Consider the following 16,685-nt stretch of genomic DNA (forward strand, 5'->3'; position numbering starts at 1 on the left):
AAGGAATTCAGTATCAAAGTGCATCTGAATACACCTGTCTATAATAGTTTTATAAAGGATTACAGTGGCATCTTATCTCAGTACAATTATAGTAATGCAATTGGTGAGAGGAAAGTAAGCACTGTCTATCTGATTCTCAGGTGGCGGGGTAAGGTGAGAGGCATGATGCATGTAGTGTTTATTTTCAAAGAGCTTTCTAGAACTCACCTATGGATGATTGTTTAAGGGGAGGTGCTAATTCCCACCTACTAATGAACTGAGGCCCCAAAAAGTCAAAGTCCAAGAACATTTGAGGCTCAATGCTACGCTGAAACCACATGACCTGAGATTGGTAGAACAGAGTAATTAATTATATCTTGTTCTCTGATTGCATTTGTCACAACCGATATACCTACCAACAAAACAAAAGAGAAAACAAAAGACTCCCCCATCACCTTGGTGGAAATTTTAAATACCACACGTGTGTGTACAAAATATGGTACAGGGAAATAATGTCATTGCCACTTACCCATCAAAGACCTGAAGATTGCTACTTTGGTCATGTTCTTTAGCTGAGATCAGAATGACCAAAGTCAATGTAACATCATGACTATTCTACAAATTACACTGACAACCTGTCTTGGGTGAGAATCCAAGAATGGGGCAAACCTTGGGTGTATGAATAACCCAAATCAAGCTTGCTATTGTGACAGAATTACAGCACTGAACACTGCTAATTTCTTCATTCCATAAATCACAGTATAGATGCTAATCAAGCAACAAATTTTGTTCTACTGCTGTATAATATAGCTGCTATCACTAAATGACAGCATACTTTGACACGATTCTAATACATGATAGGGAACCAAGTGAACAGTAAGGTTATGGTAACTGACTCAGGAAAAAGAGGGGAAATATGGAGGCTAATCTGAACCAAAACCTCAAAGAGTAATGGAAGCACATTCAACAGTGGTGTTCAAGGGGAATGGATGAAATTCTTGGGAAATAAAGAATATGAAGCATTACATAGAATCGGCAGGCAAGTATACTGTATAGTTCCCAGCTAGAGATGACAGGACTAATGGATTCTTTGCTGGACATGTAATTTCTGAGAGATAATGTGTGCTTGGACAAACTGTACAGCAATTCCTGGTTACGAACCACCTCCAATTTAAAGTTCTCATCCCATGGAATCACCTTTCCTTATCTCTATAATTTTTTTAGTCCTTGGTCTCGATATCCCCACCCTGCCAATCACAAGTATTAATTGTTCAATTCCATATCTGTACACATACATTCAATTGCTTTGACCTAAATCCTCTCAGTCCAAGATCCAACTTTAACATGCACCAAAAAAAAAACAGAATTTTTCCCCATAACTCAGTGTCAATTTTTTCCCCTCTTTAAGTGCACCAGCAATATTCTACAGAATTTGGAGTACTATAAAGGCAAGGTGTGGTTTATAGATTGTGAATTGGAGGAACCCAAAGATGGTGCTCGCCTGTTTCAAAGGAAGAGATCGAGTATAGATCTATCATCCACAACACTGGTGAATGCTGCTTGTAGAAATGGTTACCTATTTATGTAGAAACATTATGCAGAAACTGTTGCCATTGTTTAGAGAATAATGACATGCACATAAATGAGACAAATATGTACTTTGTGTGGCTGAGAAGAATACCATCAAACAGGATCAGTGTGGACAGAGTGATCTGAAGGAACCATTCCACGCTGCATGACTATTATTTGCTCAGACCAGGATACCTAACAGACAGGTAGCCTCAAACAACTGCACCGGAAGAAAAACACTAATTGTGTTTTTCTCTCATTTCAAGTTACCAATTATCTGAGTATGGATCAGGTGATTTAACTACGTGTTACGGCAACTATAGCAGAGCAGACTCAATGGGCAAATTTTAATTATTTTTTTTAAGAGATACAGCACAGAACAGGCCCTTCCGGCCCAACAAGCTGCACCACCCAGCAACCCACCTATTTAATCCTAACCTAATCACAGGACAATTTACAATGACTAATTAACCTATTAACCGGTACATCTTTGGAATGTGGGAGAAAACTGGAGCATCTGGAGAAAACTCAAGAGCTCATGGGGAGGACGTACAGACAGCATTAGAATTGAACCCCATGCTCCGATGTCCTGAGCTGTAATAGCTTTATGCTGACCGCTACGCTACTGTGCACCCCCTTCCTCTTCCTCTGTTTGAAATACAGAGAGTACAGCAAGGATTTACCAGGCAGATTTCTGGATGGCAGAACTGTTCTGCAAGAACATAGAACATTACACACACTACAATCCCTTTAGTCCACAATATTGAGCTTGCCTTTTTACTTACTCTGAGTTCAAACTAACCCTTCCCCCTTACATAACTCTCCATTTTTCTATCATCCAAGTGCCTTTCAAAAGCTTCTTAAATGCCCCAATGTCAGTGCAAATGCACTAATTCTGCTCCCGTCTTATACTAGTTCATGCTTCTACCTGAAATGGCTAGTACCTTTTTAGATGGTCCCATTTCACTTTGGCTCCCGTCCTGTTACTTACACAGCACAGCAAAAAGGTGAGCTGAAAAGAAATCTCGCGTGCAGTCAAAGCGCTGGATCCATGAATGCTGTGGAAGAAAATTCCTGGCTGTGTTTTGAAGGAGCGCAAAATTTCAAGCTTCAAAGACCAATTCTCAAACGTGAAGCCAAAACAAAAGAGCTACAGAAACTAAAATCGTAAGTGCCCCATGTATTTTAAAAGACTCCTTTCTCTGGCTTCATTCAGCCTAGTCATTCATCCTGTAGGGGATTATTTATACAACTCAATATTTCCACTTCCACTGTTTATGCAATAAGGAACCAAGGTCTGTGCTTTACCCATGAACAATAACTACTGCCCTTGGTAATAAAGTTATTTGCACAACTGACTCATGGCTGATTGAAATAGCTGTATGCTCCTCCAAACAGTCATACGTTGTACAATGCACGTAAGCAAGTCTGCTACCTGAAAGCATGGACTGGTTCTATTAGATTAGTGTGTCTTTAGATACTGCATAGTCATGCAGTGATTGCTGCAAAAATATGTGGATGCATCAGTTTCAAACTCAGTCAGCCAACCTGGTTATCAGGAGATGCTCAACTCAGACTAAAACAAACAGGTATTCACTCTCATGAATGAAGTCTCAGAAGTTACTCCAACTTACAGGACTGTCTGAATGAATAGATTTCTCTGTAGTTAAGTAGGGGTCCAGTTTCAAACCCTGGTCTGAGCTGAACTGTGGCAGGAACACAGATTTTGTTCGCAACTTACTCTCAGATCTTATCAGGGTGGGGGAAGGGATTCAGGAGAGAGAGTTCCTTTGTCACTGTGTGGTGATGCATACTGGCACCGAGATCAGTACCAGATGAAGCTGAGGCCAAGTGTCAGCTGAGATGCCAAAGGAATCCTGCCACTTCAGGAAGCAAACTACTTATTTATCAGTAAGAACCCCCATCACCCAGGACATGCCTCTTCTCATTACTACCATCCAAGAGGTGGTACAGGAGCCTAAAGACACACATGCAACATTTTGGGAATAGCTTCTTTCTCTCCACCATCAGATTTCTGAATGGTCAATGAACAATACCTCATTATTTTTGCTTTCTTTTCACACTGTTTACTTAATTTAATTTCTTATTGTAATTTATAGTATATTTTATGTATTGCGTAGTACTTCAGCATCAAAACAACAAATTTCATTGCATATGTCAAGTGACAATAAACCTGATTCTGATAGTCTGGCAGCAACATAAAATTATGAGACAAAAGGTGGGGCAGACAGCCAGTTTCTTTCCTATGATAGGGGTGCCTAAAACTCAGGGCATAGGTTTAAGGTGAGAACAGAGGTTTAAAGTGGATCTGAAAGGTAAATATTTCAGAGAAAGTATAGTTAATACCTGGAATGAGCTGACGAAGGCAGTGGCGGAAGTGAGAACTGTAATAATGTTTAAGAGTCATCAGAATAAGATGTAGGGATATGGAGTTTGTGGAGACCAGAGGGATTAGTATAGATAAGCTGGTAGTTGGCATAGATGCAAAGCTGTCTGTTTCTGTGCTGTAAAAGTTTACTACTTAGACCACAAGACATAGGAGCAGAATTAGTCCATTCAGCCCATCAAGTCTACAGCCCCATTCCATCATGGATCGTTCCCCTGCCCTTTCTCCATAAACTGTGACATTTATTAGCTTTTGAATTGAAGCATTATATTTCAATGTAATTAAATCAAATTGACTTGGAGTCATTAACTCCTTCTCCTTCCCTGGACACTCCCAACTTGCTGCATTTACAGCACTTTCAGCTTTTTACCTTATTCTACTAAATGATAAGTATAGAGTTGGGGGAAGAAAGCAAAGAAAACAAACTGCAACTACCCAGAAAATTCTCAAGCTCTATCAGAAATCTAAATTTACAAGATCACAGAAATGAAATGAACTCCAACTGTTTCCTTAACTTTAAAAAGGAACACCAAAAGGCGGCCATTTGGCCCACTGTATCCATGTGGGTCAGCATCAGATTGCTTTCACTTCCCAACCCTTGGATCATATGTAGCCTCATCAGTATCCTCGATTCACCTTGAGAATTTTATGTACAGCAAGAGTAACAATTACAAATGTTTCAAGCCCAAAAACATTACAAGTTAGTTATTTAGAGATACAGAGTGGAACAGGCCCTTCCGGCCCAACAAGCGGCACCACACAGCAACCCACCTATTTAACACTTGCCTAATGAAAGTACAATATACTGAATAATGGCCAATCAACCTACTAATCGGTATGCCTTTGGACTGTGGGAGGAAACTGGAGCACCCAGACGAAATCCACACACTCAGGGGAAGATCATACAAACTTCTTAAAGACGCCTGAATTGAACTCCAACACCCTTCGCTGTAATAGCATCATGCTAACTGCTACACTACCATGGTGCCCCAAAATATTCCACCGATCAATCAAAATACTTACCTTTCACTTCAATAACATTGTCTCTGTTCCTACCTCAATTAATTTGCTGTTGAAACCTTCATCTATGGCTTTGTTACCCCTTAACTTGAGCATTCCAACACTCATTAGGCCAGCACCTCATCACATACTCGCCTTATACTTAGAATTTAAAACTCTACATACACACACCAACCTGTCAAGCCAGTCCTAATTACCTGCATTCAGATGGAGTAAATAAGAGGAAATAGCTTCCCAAGGTTGACAGGTCAATAACTAGAGGGCAAAAATTTCCTGTCCAGATGAAATGTCTCAACCCGAAATGTCCTTCTCCAGATACTGCCTAACCTGCTGAGTTTCTACAGCAGCTTTTACATGCTCCAGATTCCAGCATCTGCAGTCTCTTGTTTCCACAGATCCTTTACCCACACTGGTTTGAGTTCAAAATGAATTGTCTGTTAATCAGTGCACAGAGACCCAAAACCTGCTTAAATATTTGGCTGAAGAAATTACAGGTGTACGGAATAAACGAGGACTGAGTGTCCTCATAATCTAAATCTAATCTAATCCACGGTAGAATGGAATTCTCTACAAGTGAGCCAACATCAAGTGCTCCACCTAACTCAATGATCCCATGACTGGTGTGCAGTCCTCCCCAGCTCACCTACGATTCTAAATTTGGTTTTCAAATCCACCCATCAGCTCCCGATCTTTGTAGCCTCCTCCAGCCCATTCCTATAGGTGAAGGTTGGAGCTAGTAAGTTGTGGGCGTAGTCTACGTTGGCACCAGAAGTCCGGTGACGCTTGCAGGTTGCATCCAGCACAATCCTTGGACTGTGTTGGTCGTTGACGCCAACGATGCATTTCACTGGATGTTTAGATGCACACGTGCCGTACGAAGCTAATCTTTAGTCAATCTACCATGCGCAACCCTGACTTCCCTTATTTACCATCAACAACCTGTAACTGCCAAAGGAGCTCCAGGTCAAATGCTGTCTGAAATATCACTGTAGAGTGTCTTGGGGTTGTTTGCTCCAAGGTGTACTGCTGTACAGATGGTTAAAAGGCCAACATTATTCACAAAGGGATTCTGTGCTGCATTAATTTTAGAACAGTTAAATGTACTGCACTAATACTTCATGTTTGGTAACTATAGTAACAAGACCAAGAATTTTGTTGCTAGCAATATACCAGTTTAATTATATAAATTCATGAGACAATCGTTTCTACAGCCCCAGATGTTTAGAATATCGACATAAGTGTATGTGGGTTTTTGAGCCCATTTTCAAATTAAAATAGTGGTCCTGAAACCTCAGTCTAAGAACTTAACTGCCACAATTATTTTTCCAACTCACTACCCAGCCTTCCTCTTTGAAACTGCAACGGCATGGGACTTTTTGAATCGCTAGATGTTCACTTCAGTTCAGACAGACATCCAGAAGACAGTAATTGCACTCAAATGAAATTTCCGGAAAGTCATACTCGCAGCCCATGCCAAATGTCATCCCCTGAGCAAAAAGAAAACAAGATACTGGAGGAACTCAGCCGGTCAGGCAGCACCTGTGGAGGGAAATGGACAGCTGACATTTCCAGTTGAAACATGCCTACTCTTTCCAAAAGATCACATTTTCCAAAAGGTAAACACTGCTGATTTTTAAAAACAAACTGTGGACACCTAAGATAACTTTAAATTCCCTCTCACAATGCTGATCTTGCCCAAGTCATAGTATTACCAAGCATACTTTTCCATAGTCCATTTGATGGGTAGTTCTGTATTAATAGTAGACCTTTCTGCAAGTGCACGTTTCAAATTTCCTATCCACTGCCCCTTCTGAAATATAAAAACACCCGCACACTGTGAAAAGAGGCAACATTCAAACAGATGACTAACCACAAATCAGTCAACAATTTCCTCCTGCCATTTCATTAGCTAGTCAGAGGGAGGGAGAAAAATGCAAAGATTAAAAAGAGAGAAATTCAATTCTAAGATTTTGACTCCAGGGTTTTGGGGCAGTGGGTCTCTTTCACATGACACTGACTGAATTTCTCAGTAGTGACATTGCTTCAGTGCTCAGCTTCTGACAAGGAAACACTACAGTCTGAAAATTGTACAATTTTCAGATAATATTTAACAGACAAATAAAATGTCAATTAAAACTCCTTTTCAAACTATAAAAACAGAGGATACTACCCAACTATGCCCATGGTGATTTCTCAACTCAAATTTATAAATGTAAACCTACATTTCATTTACACTAAAACAATGACATCCTAAAAAAGACTTGGGGGGGGGGTGGGAGGAAGCAAAAACACATTTTCTGTATAGAGAAACAGTGCAGAACAGTCCCTCCCGGCCCAGCAACCCACCTATTTAACACTAGCCTAATCACAGGACAATTAACCTACTAACTGGTATACCCTTGGACTGGAGGAAGCCAGAGCACCCGGTCATAGGAAAGGTGTAAATTATAATTAAAATGTAGATAAGTGCGGGAAAACATTAAACACCCAATGGAGAGCCAGATTTAAATCCAGAGCAGTATAATACAAAAGGACAGAACTTATATTCCAGAAATATAAATCATGTTTAGACCACAGCTGTGAACAGCTCCACGTACCTTCCGTAAGGCAGGATTATAAAGAAAATCTATTTCCATACTACCATAAGACATAGAAGCAAGAATTAAGCCATTCTGCCCATCGAGTCTGCTCCACCATTCCATCACGGCTGATTTATTAACTCAATCCCATTTTCCTGCCTTCTCACCATACCCTCTAATGCCCTGATTAATCAAGAACCTATCAACCTCTGCTTTAAATACACCCAATGTCTGGGCCTTCACAGCCACCTGTGACAATGAATTCAACAGGTTCACCACCCCCTGGCTAAAGAAATTCTTCCTCATCTCTGTTCCAAATGGATGACTATCTATTCTGAGGGTGTGTCCTCCGATCCTAGGCTCCCCCACTATAAGAAACATCCTCTCCACATCTTCTCTATCTAGGCCTTTCAATATCCGATAGGTTTCTGATATTTAGGAAGATTAGGATTAAGAAAAATAACTTGAAAAATTAGATCTGTGCTAGTAAATTGTAAAGTGTTAGGAAACACTTCTCTGTGCAAAAGCCCCCCCTCCCCCAGCACCATTCAATACATTTACACGCAGCACTGCCACAAGAAAGCAGGGTCCATTATCCAGGACCTCCATCATCCAGGCCACTGGGCAGGAGGTACAGGAGCCTTGGGTCTCAACACCAAATTCCAGAATAGTTATTCTTCAACCATCAGGCTCCTGAAACAGCATCGAAACTTCATGCATTTCAGCTCTGAACTAACTCTACAAACTACAGACTCACTTTCAAGGCCTATACAACTCACGTTCTCAGCATTATATCTATTTGCACAATTGGCTGTTTGTCAGTCTTTGTTTATGTATAGGTTTTCATAAATTCTATTACATTTCATTAGTTTCCTGTGAAAATCTGCCAGAAAATGAATCTCAAAGTAGCATATGGTGACTCCGACGTACTTTGACTTTTGGGATGAATGGATCACAAAACAGTATAGCTTCAAACTAAACATTTTATCTTGGCCAAATCAATAGGGTGGTCCCATGTTTCCGGAAATCTGAATTTCACATGTAGCAGTGAGGCCACGAATACTAGCTCTGGGCATCAATTTGTTCAGATTGGTTTTACGGTGGAGATATTTATCCAGATTAAGGTCCACTCAAGCAGGTGTTGATACAATAACTGTTCAATGTCTTTGAGGCATTTCACTAAAAAAGTCTGAAAATTTAGCTGAAAGGCTGGGTCCACTGCTTCAGTCTACACTCTGCATTATGGTTGAAATATTCCTCCTGCAACAGCAACTTCTGAATAAAATGATTCACACATGCAGCAACTGTAGGCATCAATTTGAACACAGCAACACTCAAATAATGTGTCTCTCATCTTTAGTAAATCACCTCCTCATACTGGAGCGTGCTAGTTACAAGTTCTCCTTGGCATTTACATGAGACTGTGAACAGTTCCCAGGGGGTTAAACAGACTACCATTAACAGTCTGACAGCTCATGCCACAGACACACATTAATATTTAGCACAGAGTAAATCAGGAACATCTCCTGCGCTTATTTTGTTATAGTTTTGCTGAATTATAAATGACATTTCTCTGTGCAAGATAAACAGGAAAAAAAACAACAGCAGAATCTTCAAATTAATTGCATTGTGTCTTGGATATGGGGGAGGAGAGTTTATTTAGAATAACCCTACAACAATCCAACATACTCAAAACAGCAACTTTAGCAGGAAAGTCATCCATTTCTCAAAGATCAGCAAGTCACAGTTCAATGAGGGTTATAATCTCAGTCAGCTCCATCATGGGCACCAGCCTCCCCAGCAGTGAGGGCAGCTTCAAAACGCGATGCCTCTAGAAGGTGGAGTCGTTCATCCAGAACACAAGTCTTTTCATGATTACCACCAGGGAGGAAGTACAAGAGCCTGATGACGCTCAATGTTTTTGAAACTGCCTCTTCTCCTCCACCATCAGATTTCTGAACAGTCTATGAACACTACCACACTATTTTACTCCCTTTTTTGCCCTTAGTTGCACAACTAAAGGGCTACTAGATCAGCTGCAGTGATGACTGGTTTCGCAGCTGAGGACTCACTTTCATGAACTTCAGTTGCTTGCATGCACATTGAGTGTTTGACAGTTTTCTTTTTTAATGGTTTCTTTGTTTTGTGGCTGCCTGTACAGAGATTAATCTCAGGGTTGTATATAGGATACATACTTCGATATAAATGTACTTTGAATATTTTAATATATTTATTATCATAACTTCTAGTAACTATTAATCTGCCTAGTCCCATTGACCTGCACCCCATCCATTGCCCTTCATATCCCTCCTATCCAAATTTCTCTTAAATGTTGAAATATCTATTTCTTGTTGTAACTTTTGGTAATTTTTTTTATGCCTTGCACTGTACTGCTGCAAAACAACAAATTTCAGTGATAATAAACCTGATTCTGATGTGGTATCCTTTGGACATTTGAACTACCAGTGGCTAAAGCAAACGGTCAGATATTATGAGTAACTGCCAAAACTTTCCAAAGATAATTAAATTTTAAGCTTCTCCAAGCCAGTAATTACACATATCAGTGTGTAAATGCAAAGTGTTCTCCTAGGTAGGAGGAATTGTAGTAAAGAGTCAGCAGGTGTGAATGGACCTCACAGCAGTTCAGTCATGTAGTGAAATGACCAGTGTGCATCCCAACTTAAAGTTGCCCAGATCTCAGGGCACACACCCGCCACCCCCCACCCAAGCAACAATAACTGATAACAAAATTAATAAAGAAGCTGCCAGAATCTCCAGCAATCCCCAAACCATCTGAAGCAAACTTTCTTAATCAAAAGTGACTACAACTGCTGACAGAAGTCTGTTCTTCATTCCCACATTTGTCTCAATATGCAAGTGGCACAAGTTTACAAGGGACACTCTAAAACAACAAAAGAAACAATAATAAATTGGAAAAACAGCAATCACTTTTTTCCCCAAATGTGTTAGTTTAACAAATGCAGTCACATTCCAGTATCCTGGAATTCATAGAAATCACAGAACACTAGAACCCAGTAAAGGTCCTTCGGTCCACAATGTTGTGCTGACCTTTTAACTTACTCCAACAATCTAACCCATCCTTCCCATAAAGCCCTCCATTTTTCATCCATCCATGTGGATCCACTAAGAATTTTAACTGCCTCTAATGTATTTGCCTCTACCACCACCACCCCAGACCGCATTTCATGTACTCACCACCCTCTGTGTAAAAAGACTACACCTGACATGTGTTTCTCCAATTTTCCCTCCAACTTCTTTATAAAGCTGCGCAGATCAACCATTTTTACACGGCCTGAAAACTGTGCAGCACTTTAAATGCTTTTTGTATTATGCAAACTTAAGAATACTTAAAATGAAAATTGAAAAAAAAATCACATACTTTTTACTATATTTATTAATTGAAAGGTATAATGAAATACAGTACAAGGAAAATCTTACACATCTCTTAAACTTTTTTTTTTAAGATGCATCCAATTCCTGCTACGCAACAACAAAGCTTATGGTCGCAGAAGCATTTCAGTTGCTGTGCGGCCATACACCTGCATAGCTTAGGGGAACAGTGCCTTTCTCCAATCAACTTAAAATTATGGCCCCTCGTATTAGCCGTTCTCACTGGGTAAAAGGCTTGGAAGGTACATTTCACTTACCCTGACTGGGGGGCTACGTGCCTGCACTCGATGGGTGCTCTGAAGATCACGCAACGCAATGCTGCAATTTGCGGAGGAGACGATTCCGTTACTTTGTACCCTGGTGGTACCATTGAGAGAGTTATTACCATTCGGCCCACTATTGCCGGACCTCCTTGGCCGGTGCTTGATGCCATCGAGCAACCGAACCAGCAGGATATTGGTGGGGAGCTCATCGACCCCACAGTCAACCAACGTCCGGCATTCCGGGCAGCGCAATTCGCTCCTGGAGCTCAGGATCCCCTGCAGGCATCGCCGACAGAATGTGTGCTGGCACGGCAGCACTTTGGCCGTGGCGTCCAGCCGCTCCAAGCACACAGGGCACTCCAGCAAGTCCAGCAACACGGACTCATCCATCCCGTCCCTTTGTCTTTCCAAGCCTTCAACTTGGGACAGGCCTCCGACGAGAGAAACTCATCACAACAAAGGTCTCTGAGTGATTAGCAATCTGATTTCCAGCCGAGCTTAGTCACGTCACATCCATTCCCTTCAAGTCAACCTTCAATTAACTAGTCTGGAAGACAACAAAAAAAAAACTTTAATAATAGACTGGAGCTAGTACAAGATGCACAATTCATTAAAGGATGAATTCCAAACTTTAAGAACGAAAACAAAGTGTCCAATTTTCATCAGCATCAGCTTGAAATACAATATGCAAATACCCCCAGCAGTGCCCAATCTCCAACAGACAGTAAACGGGGAGGAAAAACTGGTTACTTTGCTTTGTTATTCCTGTTGGTATTAGTTTATTACTGTCATATGTACTGAAATAGTATAAAAAAATTGTTAGGATGCCATGCATCTAGATAATTGTAAGCAACACACACAAATGCTGGAGGAACTCAGCAGATCAGGCAGCATCCATGGAAATGAATAAATGTCAACTATTCATTTCCACAGATGACTTGCTGAGTTCCTCCAGTATTTCAAACCGGTGAAAATCTGCATATGCTGGAAATCCAAGTATTTTGTGTGTGTTGCTTTGGATTTCTAGCATCTGCAGACTTTGCAGTGCCTAATTATATCAAGGCGATAATTATTAATTTTGTTTTTAAAAGAACAAAATATATCCCCCACTTTAATTTATAAATAAGGAGGTTAGCTTCATTTATTTAGAGATGCAGCACAGAACAGGTCCTTCTAGCCCAACGAGCTGCACCATACGCCTGGAACGTCGTCTCCGCACCCCACTGCCCACGGGAGGACTGCAGTGAGGAGGAGTCTGTGACCCACCCCTTTGCACACTGCCAGTTCGCAAAGAGGGTGTGGAGGAGGATGGACGGGCTAGTGTCACGTTTTATCCCCAGCAGCTGCGTAACAGAGGACTCTCTGATCTATGGGCTGTTCCCGGGGACGCACATGGAGACCAACATCCGGTGCTGCTGGCAGATCATCAACTCGGTGAAAGACGCTCTTTGGTCGGCCCGAAACTTGATGATCTACCAGCACATGGAGATGTTCGTGGGAGAATGCTGCCGACTGGCACATTCTCGGCTGCAGGAGTACGTGCTGAGGGACGCACTGAAACTCGGTGCAGCCACCGCAAGGGCCCGGTGGGGAAGGACCACAGTATAGGTTTCTCCACCTGTGGGAGTGGGAGGGGTCAGTGGGCAGGGAGTATACCCCTCAACAGTGATATGCTAAGCTGAACTACTGGAGTGCCACGTGGGTGGCTATAAATACGGATATGTACTGACTATAATGGAAACGTATGTAAAGGATGAAAAGTTATTGAATGGTTTATTGTATATATTTATTTTTGAATAAAGTATATTTTGAAATAAAAAACTATTGAACACCAGCCGAATCATGGGACAATTTACAGCGACCAATTAACCTGCTAACCTACTAACCCTCTGGACTGCGGGAGGAAACCGGAGCACCCGGATGAAACCCACGTGCTCACAGGAAGGATGTATAAATTTCTTACAGACAGCGCTGAAATGGAACTCTGAAATGCTGAGCTATATAGCAGTGTTGTGCTAACCGCTGTGATACCGTGACACCCTTTATTTGCCACATATACCAAAATGTACAGTGAAATGCATCAACAACCAACACATTCTGAGGATTGTGCTGGGGGCAGCCTGCAAGTGTCACCATGCCTGCAAGTCACTAACCCTAAGCTTTGGAACGTGGGAGGAAATTCACACAGTCACAGGGAGAATGTACATACATACAGCATCAGGAATCAAAATCTGCCATGATGCAAGTATAAAATATATTTTTATATCATTAAAATAGTTGCAAGTATTCCACCATTCACAATATTTCTAAACTTAACCAAAGAAACAAAATATGAATGCTCAGCAAATAAAAGTTAAACAGAGACACAAATGCTGGAATCTGGAACAAGAATCCACTGGAGGAAGTCAGCACATTGTACAGTGTCTACCAGAGAACAGAACTGTCCCTGTTTCAGTTAACAGAAGTAACAGTTGAGTGGAGGCAGGGGGCAGGTTGAGGAAGAACGATACTTCCAACATACTACCAGGGAGAGATGGGCTGAAGGGCCTGCTTCGGTCTCTCGTTCTCCATGACTCTAAGAGGGGCCAAACGGTCATTCCCCGTTTGGAGGAATTAGCTGGTCAGATTATGCAGTGACAGGCGCACAAACAGAGGTAACTATTCAAACAAGTATACACGTTGGAACTTAGTGTGAGTGGTTTCCAGTGCAATACTACAGTATTTCAAGCATTCCAACAGTCTGCTTCCCCTCGGGTTCTAAGGAGGTCCGGAGGTCCGGAGGTCCGGGAATCTATTTCGTAACCACAGCAATGACGCCAATAGTCAATTATGCACTTTAGAGTTCGAAACAAGCCCCCGCCCCGAGCTGTTAAGAGATTCCAACAGCACAACAGCTTTATTTCTTACATTGTTTTAATCCTGCATAGCATAAATACAACTTTTGCAAACTCGGCGATAACTGCATAATAGTTATAGCGGTTATTTGGTAATTATACCGGCGACATCACGATGTGATGATGTATTGAAAGCCCCCTAAGGGAAAATTCATTCTCCTCGGGCGCATACGACTGCGTAAATCCTATGTACATTACTTGCGTTAGGCGGTTAGCTACAGGGGAAAAATGATTCCCCACTAACCTTTTTGTTGGAAGGTTAGGGTGGGAATTCGGGATTTGAACGAATACGCGTTTTCCGAATTGAATATTCGCGTTTAGGTCACCGTACATTTAAAAGTTGGCACTAAACATGGGAAGAGCACGATTGTATTTCACAGTGTTTTCCTTCCGAGAGCGGTGGATGAGCAGAGCTGAGCGGGGGCCAACATGCATTCAGTCACCAGGGACTCGCACACTGGGGTGATTTACTGCTGATAACGAAACAGGGGAGGTGGGGAAGAAGTGATACCAGACAGCCAGGGTGGGAAGGGAAGAAAAGACTGCGAAAAATACTGCAGTGGAGGCGCCAAGGGATTCCGAAAAGGAAGGGTCGAAAGGGGGTCCAGGAAGGTCGTGGTGGAGTAGGGCGTGTTGACTGGGACAGATGAAGGGGAGGCAGAGAGGGGGCACTGTTGGGGGTAGAAGGGAGCGCTAATGGAGAGACAGGTCGTGAAAGAGATGGTGACTGATTGAGGTGGGGTGATGGGGAAGGGGGAGGCTGTGATAGATAGGGGTGTAAGGGGGAGAGGGAAGGGTGTGATGGGGAGGGGGAGGTGGTTGATGAGGGGGAGGGGGTGTGATGGGGAGGGGAGGTGGTTGATGAGGGGGAGGGGGTGTGATGGGGAGGGGCATAATGGGGAGAGGGAGGTGGTTGATGAGGGGGATGGGCAGCACTGTGAGGGGATGGGGAGGGGGTGATGGGGGGAGGGGTGTGATGGGGAGGGGATGGGGCTGATAGGGGAGGGGGCGGGAAGGGGATGGGATGGGGTTGATAGGGGAGGGGAGGGGAGGGGGAGGGGAGGGGGCGGGGAGGGGAGGGGAGGGGGCGGGAAGGGGATGGGATGGGGCTGATAGGGGAGGGGAGAAGGGGGGCTGACGGGGTGGGATGGGGAGAGGAGTGGACGGGAGATGAGGGGCTGATGGGGAGGGGTGATGGGAAACCGAGAGAGATGGATCTGATGGTGGAAGGAGTGATAAAGGGTTATGATAATAAGGACAGGCGTGCATGCTGATGAGGGATGGAGTAGTGATAGTAAGGAGAGGAATGTTGTGTTCAAGGGGACGTTGTGGGAATAAATCTCCCATCCAGCTCGGCCCCTGTCCTCCGCCCGCAGCCTATGTCCCTCTCCCCCTCACTCACTCACCCGCTGCCTCCTCTCCTACTGGACTCCTCCTCCCTTGGGATTGTCCTCTGCCACGCTCTTGCTCTGCCCAGGGTACCAGCTGGAGAGGGAGAGTCCGCTGCGCTGACAGGGGCAGCGGACCCAACACACTCGGTCCCGCAGCCCAACACAACCCGCCGCCGTTGCCAGGCCGCCCAGGGAGAGCAATGCGCAGACGCGCTAGCCAGGCACTGCGCCTGCGTTCTCCGAAAATGCCGGCCCATGTCCGCGCCTGCGCCCCTAGGAATGACCGGCATAGTATGTCTATTAATGTTAAGAAATCTTAAGTCCTGATGAAAGGTCTCGACCTGAAACATCGACTGTTTATTCCTCTCCATAGCCGCTACCTGACCTGCTGCGTTCCTCCGGCATTTTGTATGTGTTGCTCTTAAAGTTAAAAAAACACTTCTACTTTCTCTTTGAATATTCTGAACATGTCATAACTTTTTATTTCAGACTCTGTGATTATTGTAAATTATATCTATGAATCCATAAAGAAATAACACATTTTCTGTACACGTCCAAATAATTGTGAGTAGTATGAATTAGTTTTAAAAAGAGGAAGAAATATGAATATGTGGTAGAACTTTGCAAAATCAAACTTAAGACTTTTTTTAATATCTTTCTTACACTCGTCAAAGCTCTTTGAAAGCAACACATAATCAAGATGCTGGAGGAATTCAGTAGGTCAGGCAGCATCGATGGAGAGCAATAAACAGTCGACAATTCGGGCCAAGTCCCGTCATCAGGACAATGTGTTTTTGAAAATGCAGTGTGAATAGGGAGGTCCCACAGACTTTGTAAGAATTTAAGCAATGGTCCACACCAATTTCCCCACAAGTCAGCATAGGCCAGTTTCATGATGTGTGACTCCATGACTGTAAGTACTTCGCCCACCCAAACATTCGTGAAAATCTGCACCGAAAACCATTCCTCATGGGCATTCCTTTCTCATTCCACATGGCACTGGAGGTTAATGACCTTGATCTAAAAAATCAACTGTCCATTTCCCTCCATAGATGCTGCTGAGTTCCTCCATCATCATCTTTGTCTTGCTCCAGATATCCAGCATCTACATTCTCTCCAGTCTACATGCTGAGATCACTGTTTTCTCACTGCAACAGCGGAATTTCATACCA

At 42.9% G+C, this 16,685-nt stretch overlaps 1 protein-coding gene across 2 annotated transcripts in view; it reads right to left on the reverse strand.

Annotated features, from left to right (window-relative positions):
* sh3rf1 (SH3 domain containing ring finger 1) overlaps positions 1-15,728 on the reverse strand; it is a 189,553-nt gene extending 173,825 nt beyond the window's left edge. For both annotated transcript variants that reach the window (XM_072257630.1, XM_072257632.1), the window contains exons 1-2: positions 15,529-15,728; positions 11,223-11,775 (exon numbers count right to left, since the gene is read on the reverse strand). In XM_072257630.1, the coding sequence (XP_072113731.1) occupies positions 11,223-11,618 (396 nt within the window). In that variant the 5' untranslated portion in view covers positions 11,619-11,775; positions 15,529-15,728. The remainder of the gene's footprint in view (positions 1-11,222; positions 11,776-15,528) is intronic.
* Between the last annotated feature and the right edge of the window lie 957 nt (positions 15,729-16,685).

This window comes from Mobula birostris, chromosome 5 (assembly GCF_030028105.1).
Source record: "Mobula birostris isolate sMobBir1 chromosome 5, sMobBir1.hap1, whole genome shotgun sequence".
Taxonomy (NCBI): domain Eukaryota; kingdom Metazoa; phylum Chordata; class Chondrichthyes; order Myliobatiformes; family Myliobatidae; genus Mobula; species Mobula birostris.